The sequence below is a fragment of the Hyperolius riggenbachi genome, chromosome 4 (genome assembly GCF_040937935.1).
Source record: "Hyperolius riggenbachi isolate aHypRig1 chromosome 4, aHypRig1.pri, whole genome shotgun sequence".
NCBI classification, from domain to species: domain Eukaryota; kingdom Metazoa; phylum Chordata; class Amphibia; order Anura; family Hyperoliidae; genus Hyperolius; species Hyperolius riggenbachi.
In genome coordinates this window covers 491,980,879-491,996,670 of record NC_090649.1, presented here as the reverse complement: position 1 = coordinate 491,996,670, position 15,792 = coordinate 491,980,879, and the positions used below count along the sequence as shown (strand labels likewise).

The window sequence follows — 15,792 nt, the reverse complement described above, 5'->3', positions numbered from 1 at the left end:
GCACTGCGATACGCTAGCAGTTTGCCAAAACGCTGGGCTAATGTTAATGGATGGGGCAACTTCCACAGGAGCGTTTGCGTTTCCCAGAAACGCAAACGCAGGACCTGCAGCATTTTGGGAGCGTTAGCGCTTCAATGTAAAGTATTGAAACGCTAGCAGAAACGCTCAGCAAAACCTAAACTGAGCGGTTTTGCTAGCGTTTTGCGGTTCAGCACACTGTAACAAAATGAAAAATAATTCACAGGACCAATCAGGATAAAAACGCAAAACGCTAGGCACCCGCTGGGGAAAAAAATACAATGTTGCAAAACACAACCCAAAACGCTCATGAATCCGCTTGCAAACCGCTCAGACAAAACGCTAGCGGTTGCGTTTTGCGTTTGCGGTTTTCAGTGGGTTCCAGGCCTAAGAGAAGAATAGCAATAGTGCATTGTATTGCCCTTCATTCCTGATAGGCACGCAGCTGCCGCAGATCAGCGGGTCGTATTGGGCGCACACACACACATGAGGCAAGTACAATCTGACAGAAATAACATGATTCATTCCAATCTGTAAAACGTGGAAAGAATCCCGACTCTTCCTTAATCCACAAATCCGGTGTGATCTGCATCAATTACCATGTTATATAACAAACGCTTCAACAGGGCCTCTTATTGTTGGAAGAGAATTAATAAGCTTAGGCTGTGCTGGGAGGCGGGAGCGTTGTGTAACCAGCAGTGTGACACTAACTGACTCATTATATGACACAGCACACAAGGTACACACTGCCATCATTCACAGTGGCATCGCCTATGAAACCAGCAGTGTGACACTAACTGACTACATGACAAAGGACATGCTACACACTGCCATCATTCACAGTGACATCGCCCGGGAAACCGGCAGTGTGACACTAACTGACTCATGCCATGACACAGCACACAAGGCACACACTGCCATCATTCACAGTGACATCGCCTGGGAAACCGGCAGTGTGACTAACTGACTCATGCTAAGACACAGCACACGAGGTACACACTGCCATCATTAACAGTGACATCGCCCGGGAAACCGGCAGTGTGACACTAACTGACTCCATGACACAGCAGGAGGCTGAAGCACAGTGAGGTGCAGAGCACCTGCAGAGCAAATTTTTTCCTTTTCTTTTAGGTCCATTTGATTGGTCTGCAGATACAATCACATTGTCCTGTTTGTTATTAATTCATTGCAATAGTCTGAGGAGGAGAACCCAAGAGTCTGATTGGCTGCTCTGCACATACATGCATACATACATACATTACTTCCTGGTTAGCGTCCATGTTTTTTGTTTGTAAACACTGCCTAAAAATGGCGATTAAAAGTCAGGATCGTGGCGGGGAGTGGTGGAAACGGCACAAAGGGATCCAGGAGATCACAGTGATTTGATTGGTATAATTTTTATTGTACAAATCGGACAGTACAGATTCTCTTTAAATCGGACCTGAACTCAGAACTTCCCCTCTATGCTAAAAGTTAAGCAACATCATAGTAAAAAAAAAAAAACCACTGCTGAACGCAAATTTGGAAAACCGCAATTCACGTATGAATGCTTTCAAGTATGAAGACCTATTTTCATGTTTCCTGGCAAGCGATTGGAGCCGATTCCGTCAATAGACTTACTGTCTGAATCGCATGATTTAGACGGCATGGTGCAGTTTACCGCAGCACGCATCTGAATACCTATAGCAATGCATGGCAAGGACGTGTACCAGCATCACTGCAAGTGACATAGTGGAGACCCACCCTGAAGGGGCGGTGGCCATACACTGATAGATTTGCAACAGATTCGACCATTAGATAGATTCTGGCAGATTCCTGTCAAGTCGAAACTGACAGGAATCTATCTGATGTGTGCCACACACTAGGAACAGATTTCCAATAGATTTCAGAATGAAATCTATTGGAAATCTATCTAAATGCATTATTGGACCATAAGATCCAATGCAACTCTCTGGGCCATCAATCTGCTGCCAGCAGGAGATCGACCTAGATCTTCCATTCTGTCAGATAGATCATATCGATCGAAATCGGCTGCAAATCGATCGATAGATATGATAGAATCGATTTCTGATCGATAAATCGATTCCATAGAATCAATTAATGGATTGATGGCTGAAATCGACCAGTGTATGGGCCCCTTTAAGCTGCTCCTCCAAATGCCGCAATCCACTCCAAAAAACAGATCGCTCCATTTTCCCAATTTACATGTAAATTGTCGCGCCCCTTTTTTCTTTAGCGTATTTTGTTTTTTCCTTAATCGCAATAGCCGTGCTGCACAATTTTTGATGCGATCACGCTCTGTTCCTGACTGTCTTTTTTTGTTTTTGTTTTTTGTGGAAAAGCAGTCTTAAAGTGGAGCAGACTTCTTGCACAGGACAGAAGGAAAATATAGAGAAATACACCCTGTATGTATTTAGAGAGTTTAGCCTGTCTAACTCCCTCTCATCTGTGACTAATCACAACTGTAATTTGATCCCTCAGCTGTGTCAGTTGGCTGCCTCTGCAGAGCATCTAATTTGTAAAACACAGGATGTTAACCCTATGTCTGCTTCCATGAAAGCAGGAAGTGGACACACTGCAGATTTATTGCAGGATTTGTATCAGCTGTAACAAAGAAATGTTTTCCTTTAAAGGTTATTATGCTGCTGCTTATCTTTTAGAGCAGAGAGGAAGTTTTCAGTTCATCTGCTCTGTGTAAACAAACTGAATGTCCGCAGGGCCACACATCACAACAGAAGCATTTGGCAGACTATTACTAGTCACACAGGAATGTTCCAACCTCATCACTAAATGGACTCATTCTCCTCGGCAAACATCCGGGGCTAACAGAGCTATCTCCAAGGTGAGGACTATTCTGTGTATGGAGGAACAGCTCTATCAATCCTCCCTCTCCCCTCTGAGTGCTGCACACGTCACACAGCCGCTGCTTTCCTGTGTGTATCTGGAGGAGGTCAGGCCAGGCCGCGGGGGACACAGCTACTGTCACAGCACAAGGACACACAGCACACCTGGGGTCTAACCTGACACTCCGCTTCTCTGGTAATGTCACATCTTAGCACAAATAAAAAGGTTCACGCTTGCAATAAAAAAAACGCATCCGTTTGGTACGCTTTTTGCGGCGGTCAAAAACGGATTAAACGGATCTAAACCACTTAAGGACCGCAGTGTTTTTAAACTCCCCTAAAGACCAAAGATGCAAGCGCATGCCGTTTTAAGGGCTCTTTTCCACTATAAAATGCGATCGCGGTTGCATTTGCGATCGCTTTTCAATTTCCACCATGCGATTGCGATTGAGCTACTATACTCATTATAGTAAAGCTCAATCGCACCCAAAACGCGGCAGGATGACGATTGCGTTTTTACCAAAATCGCATCGCAATCGGATCGCACTAATGGAAATTGCTGCTGCAGTTTCCATTAGTTTAATGTACCTTGCAATTTGCGATCAGAATCAGATCGCACATCGCAGGGTAGTGGAAAAAGGCCCTAAAAACACATGGTATGCGTTTTTAAATGCGCTTTTGCCTGCGTTTTTGATGCGTTTGCGTTTTTCTTGTAATTGCTGATTGGCTAAAGAATCCTTTGTTTTTTTCTAGTTTACATTTCAACAGGAAGCAGGAAATTGCAGAGTCTTCTGGGATACTGACTTCTGAAAAACGCAATGGGATCGCATTGCATTGCTTTTTTTTTTCATGTGTTTTTTAAGCGCTGCGCTTAAAAAAGCGCAGCAGGCACTGCGATTGCGCTTTTCTAAAAATGCATCGCACCAGTGTGTACAGGTCATCATGATTTTCATTATTTTTCATAAGACCTTGCTCCGTTGTGTTGTGGAGCGGTCCTGGGGCTGCCGCCGCGTTCATGCCAATTGCAAGAAGTTATCGTTAAAAATATTGGCTTGACTTGCAAATAAAAGCGGATCCGTTGGATACGTTCCTGAGAACTGAGTGGAGAGTCCGAACTCGGCACTTTTTTAGGAAGAGCGGATCCCCACGGAGGCAATGGGAGCCAATGCAAATACTAAACTTCCGTTCACACACACAACTTTGCACACAAATCGTATGTCAAAGCGGAGTGCCTAAACTTCCTGCTCCTCCCCTCAGCACCATCTCTGCAGACTTCCTGTTACAAGCAGGGCTCGTGCAGGGCGCCAAACATGCCGACCAATCGGTGTTTTAGCAGTACATTAACCACTTGCGTACCAGCAGTCTCACATTAACACTAACATGTAAACATGTAAAAGGGTACACTAACATCAGGGGCGTAGCAATAGGGGTTGCAGAGGTAGCGACCGCATCGGGGCCCTTGGGCCAGAGGTAAGCTGTTTATTGGTCCTGTACTGGTAATAATCACTTCAATAGAGGCTTTGAACAGTAGTAATCATTAACACACTGTTCCCTATCCCCTTCTTGCACCTCTGACACTGTGGTTGTCCTTGGCAGGTTTTGGTGCACCGTATCAAGTGTTATGTATAGAGTTCTTGGGGGGGCCAATGTAAAACTTGCACCGGGGCCCAGAGCTCCATAGCTACGCCACTGACTAACATTAAAGAGGAACTCCAGTGAAAATAATGTAGTAAAAAAAGTGCTTCATTTTTACCATAATTATGTATAAATGATTTAGTCAGTGTTTGCTCATTGTAAAATCTTTCCTCTCCCCGATTTACATTCTGACATTTATTACATGGTGACATTGTTACTGTGGGCAGGTTATGTAGCTGCTCCTAGCGGTTTTGGCTGTTAGAGACAGCTGTAAAAAGCCATTTCCTGTTTGTGAACATTGTTACATTGTGGCAGTTTGCCCAGAGTACCGCGGTCCCAGAGCTTCTTATGGGAGGGGTTTCAGCACAAAATCAGTCATACAGCGCCCCCTGATGGTCTGTTTTTGAAAAGCATTATATTTCTCATGTAAAAGGGGGTATCAGCTACTGATTGGGATAAAGTTCAATTCTAGGTTGGAGTTTCTCTTTAAATGGTACATTCAAAATAAAGCGGTACATTAAACAAGGCCATATGGGTAAGAAATTGCTCGGTGTAGCATAACCACTCCCAATTCCTTCCGATTGGTCAAAAAAAAAAAAAATACATTAACATAATAAAAACGCCCATCACATTTTTACCATTTGTTAAAATGCACTGGAAATGTGTGCGACAAAAAAGTACAAAACTGTAAAAAACTGATCCGTTCTCAAAATATGGATCCGTTTTGATTCGCTGCAAGTGTGAATCGGCCCTAGCACATTTGAAACAATCCTGACGTGAAAATACACTAACGAGGCAAACCGGTTTTATCTAGATTCCTAATACTAAAAAGACTTCCCTGGGGTCCCACAGTCTTATTTTAAATTTAAAGTTTTGAAGGGCAGCAGTTTTTTATTTTTATTCAGCTCCCATAAAGTCACAATTTGAACTATCCAACTTTTTATCTGTTCTTGGCATGCAGATGTTTTCTGACCTCTGTTTAGTTATCAGCAAGGCCTGGGACCCACTTTAGGTGTGTACACACGTCATACTTTTGCAAACAACGGGTCCGTTAGACCATCCCATAGGGCGTTCAGCCCTAAAAAAAGCTCCTGGGAGTTTCAAAACGCAACGCTCCAAAACGCAGCGTTAAAGAGAATCTGTATTGTTAAAATCGCACAAAAGTAAACATACCAGTGCGTTAGGGGACATCTCCTATTACCCTCTGACACAATTTCGCTGCTCCTCGCCGCATTAAAAGTGGTTAAAAACAGTTTTAAAAATTTTGTTTATAAACAAACAAAATGGCCACCAAAACAGGAAGTAGGTTGATGTACAGCATGTCCACACATAGAAAATACATCCATACACAAGCAGGCTGTATACACCCTTCCTTTTGAATCTCAAGAGATCATTTGTGTGTTCTTTCCCCCTCCATCTCTCATGCACTGAAGTTTCAGGCTGCTTGTTTCTTCCTGCAAACAGCTTTGCCCTTGTCTGTAATTCTTCAGTATGTGAAAGCCCAGCCAGCTCAGAGGACGATTTATCCAGCTTGTAAAAGATAAGAGAGAAGAGAAAAGCTGCTCTAATCCTAAATAACACACAGGCAGTGTGCAGAGAGGGGCCTGGAAGGGGAGTTCATAGCAGAACCACAACACTGAAGAACTTGTCAGCCTTCCAGACACAGGCCGACAAGTCTGACAGGGGAAAGATACATTGATTTATTACAGAGACAGTGATAGTATAAAGTGCTGCAGTAAGCCAGAACACATTAGAATAGCTTTTTGAACTTGTAGGATGATAAAAAACAGCATGCAATTTTTGTTACGGAGTCTCTTTAAGTGTGAAAAGTAAAATGAAAGTCTATGGACTTTCATTTTACCTTGGAAAACGCCAACTATGGCTGTGGCCTTAAAACGCCAAGAAAGCCCTCTAGTGTGAAAGGGCTTTTTATTTTTAGTTTTTTGTACTTTTTTGTGTCAGAGAGAGACAAATTAAAAGATTATAACTTTTGAATTGGGGTACAAATGAAAGTATAACTGTACCTCCATAGCTCTCTACACTGGCCTTCCAAAAAAGGTCTTGTACCGCCTACAGCTGATACAGAACACTGCTGCCACACTGCTAACCAACCAACCCCGTCACTGCCACATAACGCCAGTCCTGCACTCCCTTCACTGGCTACCTATAGAATGGAGGGTCCTATTCAAGATCGGCCTACTGACATTTAAATCCCTGAATAATCTAGGCCCTGGATACATGAAAGAAATGTTATAGCTGCGTAGCAATCCCCACATTCTCAGATCCACAGGTTCTAATAATCTAGTCATACCCAGAGTCCACTTGGAATCTTTTGGTCCCAGAGCCTTCTGTCATGCTGCTCCTACGTTATGGAACTCCTTACCTCAGCAGATCAGGACAGCTCCATCCCTGGACGTGTTTAAATCCAGACTGAAAACCCACCTGTTCAGTTTGGCATTTGCAGAAATATAACTTGTGTTGTGTGAATACTTCATCCTACTAATTACTGAATCTGAGAGAGCCTAAGCGCTTTGAGTCCTACGGGAGAAAAGCGCTATAGAAATGTTATTGTTATTGTTATAGTAACATACAGCTATGCCCGTCCAAAGCAAGCAGTTAAACATTTCAAATGGAGCGTTTTATTTGTATTGAGCCATAAAGTAAAGTTTTCTTTTCTGCCTCCTGTCCTGTCCTTTCAATACACTATTCTAAGTGTATACACTTGATGATGGACACCGTGAGCTTGATGTTAACATCACAGCACTCTGCTCAACTGTACCAATATATAGGGGGCGTGTCCAAGACCAAGAGTAAGGTACCTAACAGCCCAGCAAAAAAATTGAAGTCCTCCAGTTAATTAAACTACCATGTGAAATTCCATCTTATCCTCTGACTGGAATACTTTCAGAATTACTCACCTGGACCAAGCGTCAGAAAAGAGAGAGCACGACTCCTCTGCCTGCTTACTGCAGGGACTATAATCAGAGGATCAGCATGACGGACGTTTCAGATGGATGGGAGCGACGGCCACAGATGTACATAAGGCTGATAAAATTCACATACATAACAGGTCTAAAATACTCCCAGAAAGTCTATAAATCCCCTTTACAGATCTCAGTCCTAGTTTTAGCTGATAGCCTACCATGGATTCGCTGATCAGCAGGAGCAGGAGAGCTTCCTCGATGTTGTCCTGAGGGCAAAACAGCCTAGAGAGGAAAGACAAGCGAAGAATGGAGTTATACAAACGAGAGCAGTAACCGAAAACACGCCATGCATGATTCATACGTCACCTAATACCGGCCGCGGCCTGCTCATCATTAACACTGATCACATCTGTATCCCTTACTGTGAGCCTCATCCTCACCGCCCTGCGCCCAATGTCAGTTCCTGCAGGGAGGGGTCATATAATATGTACTATGAGCCTCATCCTCACAGCCCTGCGCCCAATGTCAGTTCCTGCAGGAAGGGCCCTGTAATATGTACTATGAGCCTCATCCTCACAGCCCTGCGCCCAATGTCAGTTCCTGCAGGAGGGGCCCTGTAATATGTACTATGAGCCTCATCCTCACAGCCCTGCGCCCAATGTCAGTTCCTGCAGGAAGGGCCCTGTAATATGTACTATGAGCCTCATCCTCACAGCCCTGCGCCCAATGTCAGTTCCTGCAGGGAGGGGCCCTGTAATATTTACTATGAGCCTCATCCTCACAGCCCTGCGCCCAATGTCAGTTCCTGCAGGAGGGGCCCTGTAATATGTACTATGAGCCTCATCCTCACAGCCCTGCGCCCAATGTCAGTTCCTGCAGGGAGGGGCCCTGTAATATGTACTATGAGCCTCATCCTCACAGCCCTGCGCCCAATGTCAGTTCCTGCAGGGAGGGGCCCTGTAATATGTACTATGAGCCTCATCCTCACAGCCCTGCGCCCAATGTCAGTTCCTGCAGGGAGAGGTCCTATAATATGTACTATGAGCCTCATCCTCACAGCCCTGCGCCCAATGTCAGTTCCTGCAGGGAGGGGCCCTGTAATATGTACTATGAGCCTCATCCTCACAGCCCTGCGCTCCACGTCAGTTCCTGCAGGGAGGGGCCCTGTAATATGTACTATGAGCCTCATCCTCACAGCCCTGCGCCCAATGTCAGTTCCTGCAGGGAGGGGCCCTGTAATATGTACTATGAGCCTCATCCTCACAGCCCTGCCCCCAATGTCAGTTCCTGCAGGAGGGGCCCTGTAATATGTACTATGAGCCTCATCCACACAGCCCTGCGCCCAATGTCAGTTCCTGCAGGGAGGGGCCCTGTAATATGTACTATGAGCCTCATCCTCACAGCCCTGCCCCCAATGTCAGTTCCTGCAGGAGGGGCCCTGTAATATGTACTATGAGCCTCATCCACACAGCCCTGCGCCCAATGTCAGTTCCTGCAGGGAGGGGCCCTGTAATATGTACTATGAGCCTTATCCTCACAGCCCTGCGCCCAATGTCAGTTCCTGCAGGAGGGGCCCTATAATATGTACTATGAGCCTCATCCTCACAGCCCTGCGCTCCACGTCAGTTCCTGCAGGAGGGGCCCTATGATATGTACTATGAGCCTCATCCTCACAGCCCTGCGCCCAATGTCAGTTCCTGCAGGGAGGGGCCCTGTAATATGTACTATGAGCCTCATCCTCACAGCCCTGCCCCCAATGTCAGTTCCTGCAGGGAGGGGCCCTGTAATATGTACTATGAGCCTCATCCACACAGCCCTGCACCCAATGTCAGTTCCTGCAGGAGGGGCCCTATAATATGTACTATGAGCCTCATCCTCACAGCCCTGCCCCCAATGTCAGTTCCTGCAGGAGGGGCCCTATAATATGTACTATGAGCCTCATCCACACAGCCCTGCGCCCAATGTCAGTTCCTGCAGGGAGGGGCCCTGTAATATTTACTATGAGCCTCATCCTCACAGCCCTGCCCCCAATGTCAGTTCCTGCAGGAGGGGCCCTGTAATATGTACTATGAGCCTCATCCACACAGCCCTGCACCCAATGTCAGTTCCTGCAGGAGGGGCCCTATAATATGTACTATGAGCCTCATCCTCACAGCCCTGCGCCCAATGTCAGTTCCTGCAGGAGGGGCCCTATAATATGTACTATGAGCCTCATCCTCACAGCCCTGCGCCCAATGTCAGTTCCTGCAGGGAGGGGCCCTATAATATGTACTATGAGCCTCATCCTCACAGCCCTGCGCCCAATGTCAGTTCCTGCAGGGAGGGGCCCTGTAATATGTACTATGAGCCTCATCCTCACAGCCCTGCCCCCAATGTCAGTTCCTGCAGGAGGGGCCCTATAATATGTACTATGAGCCTCATCCTCACAGCCCTGCGCCCAATGTCAGTTCCTGCAGGGAGGGGCCCTGTAATATGTACTATGAGCCTCATCCTCACAGCCCTGCGCCCAATGTCAGTTCCTGCAGGAGGGGCCCTATAATATGTACTATGAGCCTCATCCTCACAGCCCTGCGCCCAATGTCAGTTCATGCAGGAGGGGCCCTATAATATGTACTATGAGCCTCATCCTCACAGCCCTGCGCTCCACGTCAGTTCCTGCAGGAGGGGCCCTATGATATGTACTATGAGCCTCATCCTCACAGCCCTGCGCCCAATGTCAGTTCCTGCAGGGAGGGGCCCTGTAATATGTACTATGAGCCTCATCCTCACAGCCCTGCGCCCAATGTCAGTTCATGCAGGAGGGGCCCTGTAATATGTACTATGAGCCTCATCCTCACAGCCCTGCGCCCAATGTCAGTTCCTGCAGGGAGGGGCCCTGTAATATGTACTATGAGCCTCATCCTCACAGCCCTGCGCCCAATGTCAGTTCATGCAGGAGGGGCCCTGTAATATGTACTATAAGCCTCATCCTCACAGCCCTGCGCCCAATGTCAGTTCCTGCAGGAGGGGCCCTGTAATATGTACTATGAGCCTCATCCTCACAGCCCTGCGCCCAATGTCAGTTCCTGCAGGAAGGGCCCTATGATATGTACTATGAGCCTCATCCACACAGCCCTGCGCCCAATGTCAGTTCCTGCAGGAGGGGCCCTATGATATGTACTATGAGCCTCACCCTCACAGCCCTGCACGCCACGTCAGTTCCTGCAGGGAGGGGCCCTGTAATATTTACTATGAGCCTCATCCTCACAGCCCTGCGCCCAATGTCAGTTCCTGCAGGGAGGGGCCCTGTAATATGTACTATGAGCCTCATCCTCACAGCCCTGCGCCCAATGTCAGTTCCTGCAGGGAGGGGCCCTGTAATATGTACTATGAGCCTCATCCTCACCGCCCTGTGCCCAATGTCAGTTCCTGCAGGGAGGGGCCCTATAATATGTACTATGAGCCTCATCCTCACAGCCCTGCGCCCAATGTCAGTTCCTGCAGGAGGGGCCCTATAATATGTACTATGAGCCTCATCCTCACAGCCCTGCGCCCAATGTCAGTTCCTGCAGGAGGGGGCCTGTAATATGTACTATGAGCCTCATCCTCACAGCCCTGCGCTCCACGTCAGTTCCTGCAGGGAGGGGCCCTATAATATGTACTATGAGCCTCATCCACACAGCCCTGCGCCCAATGTCAGTTCCTGCAGGGAGGGGCCCTATAATATGTACTATGAGCCTCATCCTCACAGCCCTGCGCCCAATGTCAGTTCCTGCATGAGGGGCCCTGTAATATGTACTATGAGCCTCATCCTCACAGCCCTGCGCCCAATGTCAGTTCCTGCAGGAAGGGCCCTATGATATGTACTATGAGCCTCATCCACACAGCCCTGCGCCCAATGTCAGTTCCTGCAGGAGGGGCCCTATGATATGTACTATGAGCCTCACCCTCACAGCCCTGCACGCCACGTCAGTTCCTGCAGGGAGGGGCCCTGTAATATTTACTATGAGCCTCATCCTCACAGCCCTGCGCCCAATGTCAGTTCCTGCAGGGAGGGGCCCTGTAATATGTACTATGAGCCTCATCCTCACAGCCCTGCGCCCAATGTCAGTTCCTGCAGGGAGGGGCCCTGTAATATGTACTATGAGCCTCATCCTCACCGCCCTGTGCCCAATGTCAGTTCCTGCAGGGAGGGGCCCTGTAATATGTACTATGAGCCTCATCCTCACAGCCCTGCGCCCAATGTCAGTTCCTGCAGGGAGGGCCCTATAATATGTACTATGAGCCTCATCCTCACAGCCCTGCGCCCAATGTCAGTTCCTGCAGGAGGGGCCCTGTAATATGTACTATGAGCCTCATCCTCACAGCCCTGCGCCTAATGTCAGTTCCTGCAGGAGGGGCCCTATAATATGTACTATGAGCCTCATCCTCACAGCCCTGCGCTCCACGTCAGTTCCTGCAGGAGGGGCCCTATGATATGTACTATGAGCCTCATCCTCACAGCCCTGCGCCCAATGTCAGTTCCTGCAGGAGGGGCCCTATAATATGTACTATGAGCCTCATCCTCACAGCCCTGCGCTCCACGTCAGTTCCTGCAGGAGGGGCCCTATGATATGTACTATGAGCCTCATCCACACAGCCCTGCGCCCAATGTCAGTTCCTGCAGGAGGGGCCCTATAATATGTACTATGAGCCTCATCCTCACAGCCCTGCGCCCAATGTCAGTTCCTGCAGGGAGGGGCCCTGTAATATGTACTATGAGCCTCATCCTCACAGCCCTGCGCTCCACGTCAGTTCCTGCAGGAGGGGCCCTATGATATGTACTATGAGCCTCATCCACACAGCCCTGCGCCCAATGTCAGTTCCTGCAGGGAGGGGCCCTGTAATATTTACTATGAGCCTCTTCCTCACAGCCCTGCGTTCCACATCAGTTCCTGCAGGGAGGGGCCCTATAATATTTTATGCTGATCACAATAGCAAAAGAAAAGTTCTGGAAATAATTTAACTCGCAGAAACTGTGGCCTTTTGTGTCATAAATTACATACCATAAAGTGTTCCTATACCTCTTTCACCAGTGATTCCCCCTCCTCCCGGGAGACCCAACCTGGCCTTTGTAAGCGGAGCGTGCTTGTAGCTACTCACCTATGTGCGCCACCGGTCTCTCATTATGTGCGCCACTAGAGGGCGTTATGGAGAAGAGATGCTGCAACACTGAAGAATCCTGGCGGCACCAACAGGTGAGTATCAGATACAAGCACGTTGCGCTCTGTACAAGGGGGGCTACCTTATGCTGGGGGAAAATCTGGCTATATATACTGGGGAGGGTACCTAATACTGGGGTTACATCTGGCAATCTATATGGAGGGAGGGCTACCTAATACTGGGGTCACATCTGGTAATATATATTGGGGAAGGGGGGTACATAATACTGGGGGCACATCTGGCTATCTATACTGGGGAGGGTACCTAATACTGGGGGCACATCTGGCTATCTATACTGGGGAGGGTACCTAATACTGGGGGCACATCTGGCTATCTATACTGGGGAGGGTACCTAATACTGGGGCACATCTGGCTATCTATACTGGGGGGCTACCTAATACTGGGGGCACATCTGGCTATCTATACTGGGGAGGGTACCTAATACTGGGGGCACATCTGGCTATCTATACTGGGGAGGGTACCTAATACTGGGGCACATCTGGCTATCTATACTGGGGAGGGTACCTAATACTGGGGGCACATCTGGCTATCTATACTGGGGAGGGGCTGACTAATACTGGGGCACATCTGGCTATCTATACTGGGGGGCTACCTAATACTGGGGCACATCTGGCTATCTATACTGGGGAGGGTACCTAATACTGGGGGCACATCTGGCTATCTATACTGGGGAGGGTACCTAATACTGGGGGCACATCTGGCTATCTATACTGGGGAGGGTACCTAATACTGGGGGCACATCTGGCTATCTATACTGGGGAGGGTACCTAATACTGGGGGCACATCTGGCTATCTATACTGGGGAGGGTACCTAATACTGGGGGCACATCTGGCTATCTATACTGGGGAGGGTACCTAATACTGGGGCACATCTGGCTATCTATACTGGGGGGCTACCTAATACTGGGGGCACATCTGGCTATCTATACTGGGGAGGGTACCTAATACTGGGGGCACATCTGGCTATCTATACTGGGGAGGGTACCTAATACTGGGGGCACATCTGGCTATCTATACTGGGGAGGGTACCTAATACTGGGGGCACATCTGGCTATCTATACTGGGGAGGGTACCTAATACTGGGGCACATCTGGCTATCTATACTGGGGAGGGTACCTAATACTGGGGGCACATCTGGCTATCTATACTGGGGAGGGGCTGACTAATACTGGGGCACATCTGGCTATCTATACTGGGGGGCTACCTAATACTGGGGCACATCTGGCTATCTATACTGGGGAGGGTACCTAATACTGGGGGCACATCTGGCTATCTATACTAGGGGGCTACATAATACTGCTGGCACATCTGGCAATATATACTGGGGAGGGGGGGGGTACCTAATACTGGGGCACATCTATCTATGCTCTCACTGCACACAGCCTTTTTACAATGCTTTTGTGAATATGGCCCAATTGTGTAGCGTCCATCACAATATACTCCCTAACGGACTTGTCATACTACAGAAGGCTCCTGCTTCCCCTGTGCTTTCTTTCTTTTCTCTTTGAGCTTCCCCAAGTCTATTAGTGTTTTCGCAGGCATTAGTCTGAATCCTGACTAAAGACAGCAGTTCTGCTGCTGATAACAAAATAATAGGTATAAAATGACAGCCAGCATTCTTATTGAATTTCCGGTCCTTTCGGGAACTTTTTATAACATTTGTGCAGGTGGGTGAGCAGTGCAGCCCTGATACTCCTCCCCGTATAGAGCTTACTGGTCTCCGGAGTGGATCTGGAGCCTCTGCCTGAGGATGTGAGCAGGAAACAAGCTGTCTTCTTTATTGCCGGATTCAGGTGAGGTGATTAGCACCGGCTGCCAGTAGCAGGACTCGCTGAGGGAATGGAGCAGGACTTCTGCCAGGTGCCGGGCTGCCGTCTGACAAGAGAAAGACAGGACTATTATTATTATTGACTTATATAGCGCCAGCATGTTCTGTGGTGTTGTACAACAGAATACAGATATAACAGACCAAAGGCGTAGCTATGGGTGGGCTGGAGGGACACATGTCCCCGGGCGCCGCACTGTAAGGAGGAGCAGAGCATGGCTACCGCACCCCCAAGTGACTGAGAGGCGGCTCGCTGGCTGCCCGAAGTGCCCCTGCTTCTCCCCCTCCCTCTGCAGAGGAAAGTGTTAATAGCAGCAGAACAAGAGGGGCACACCTGGATAACTATAGGGGGCACATTTGGCTATCTAAACGGGGGGAAGGGGGGGGGGCACATCTAAACAGCATTTTTACTTTTGTCTCCACTCATGACCACACCCACATTCTGATGCCCAATTTGTCCAGAGGGGGGCGCAAAAACTGTCTGTCCCCGGGCGGCGCTGAAAAGCCTAGCTATGCGCCTGTAACAGTCCTATAAATAAACAAAGGATGTCATTATGCACGGACACACTGCAGCAAGTCTACAGGTAAAGGATCACTATCAAGAAAAAGTGTCCATTGTAAAATACATGTAATCACATACAAATAAGAAGCATGTTTCTTCCAGAGTAAAATGAGCCATAAATTACTTCTCTTCTATGTGCTAATTGCTGTCTTTAGTCAGGATTCAGACTAACGCCTGCGAAAATACTACTAGACTTGGGGAAGCTCAAAGAGAAAAGAAAGACAGCACAAGGGAAGCAGGAGCCTTACAGTAGGTAATAGAAATCTGACAGAACTGACAGGTTTTGACTAGTGCATCACTTCATGGGGGAGTCTCGGTATTTAATTTATTATTTACAAAACTCTTCCTGGAAATGATCTATACAACGATGCAGGTTGCCACCCCCTCTAACTATTTGCGCACTATTCTGGCAGTTGGACTGAGCAACCGCCGTTCACTAAATGGTTTTGAAAGCCTTGAGAATCCCCCATGAGATGGGCTAGTCCAAAACCTGTTAGTTCTACTACCTACTGTAAGTGACAGCAACATAGGAGAAAAGTAATTTATAGTAATTTTTACTCTGGGAGAAATGTACTATTTATTTTTGTGTATTAATGTATTTTTAATTTTACAATTTTTTGCGATCATGGTCCTTTGAACCGCACACTCAGCAAGCAGCAGCTGCCCATTCAACAGCCAATGTGCCAGGAATCACATATACTAACCAAAGGTTAGTGGTGTGCAGCTGTATTCGTGCACCTGTGGGCGGTGGCTTAGTGTGGGCGGTGGCTTAGTGTGGCAGTT

At 47.9% G+C, this 15,792-nt stretch overlaps 1 protein-coding gene across 5 annotated transcripts in view; it reads right to left on the bottom strand.

The window, feature by feature from the left end:
* TTC7A (tetratricopeptide repeat domain 7A) overlaps positions 1-15,792 on the bottom strand; it is a 464,279-nt gene that overhangs the window by 340,752 nt on the left and 107,735 nt on the right. For all 5 annotated transcript variants that reach the window (XM_068233041.1, XM_068233042.1, XM_068233045.1 and 2 more), the window contains 2 exons: positions 14,337-14,497; positions 7,639-7,702 (listed from right to left, as the gene is read on the bottom strand). In XM_068233041.1, coding sequence (XP_068089142.1) covers positions 7,639-7,702; positions 14,337-14,497 — 225 coding nt within the window. The remainder of the gene's footprint in view (positions 1-7,638; positions 7,703-14,336; positions 14,498-15,792) is intronic.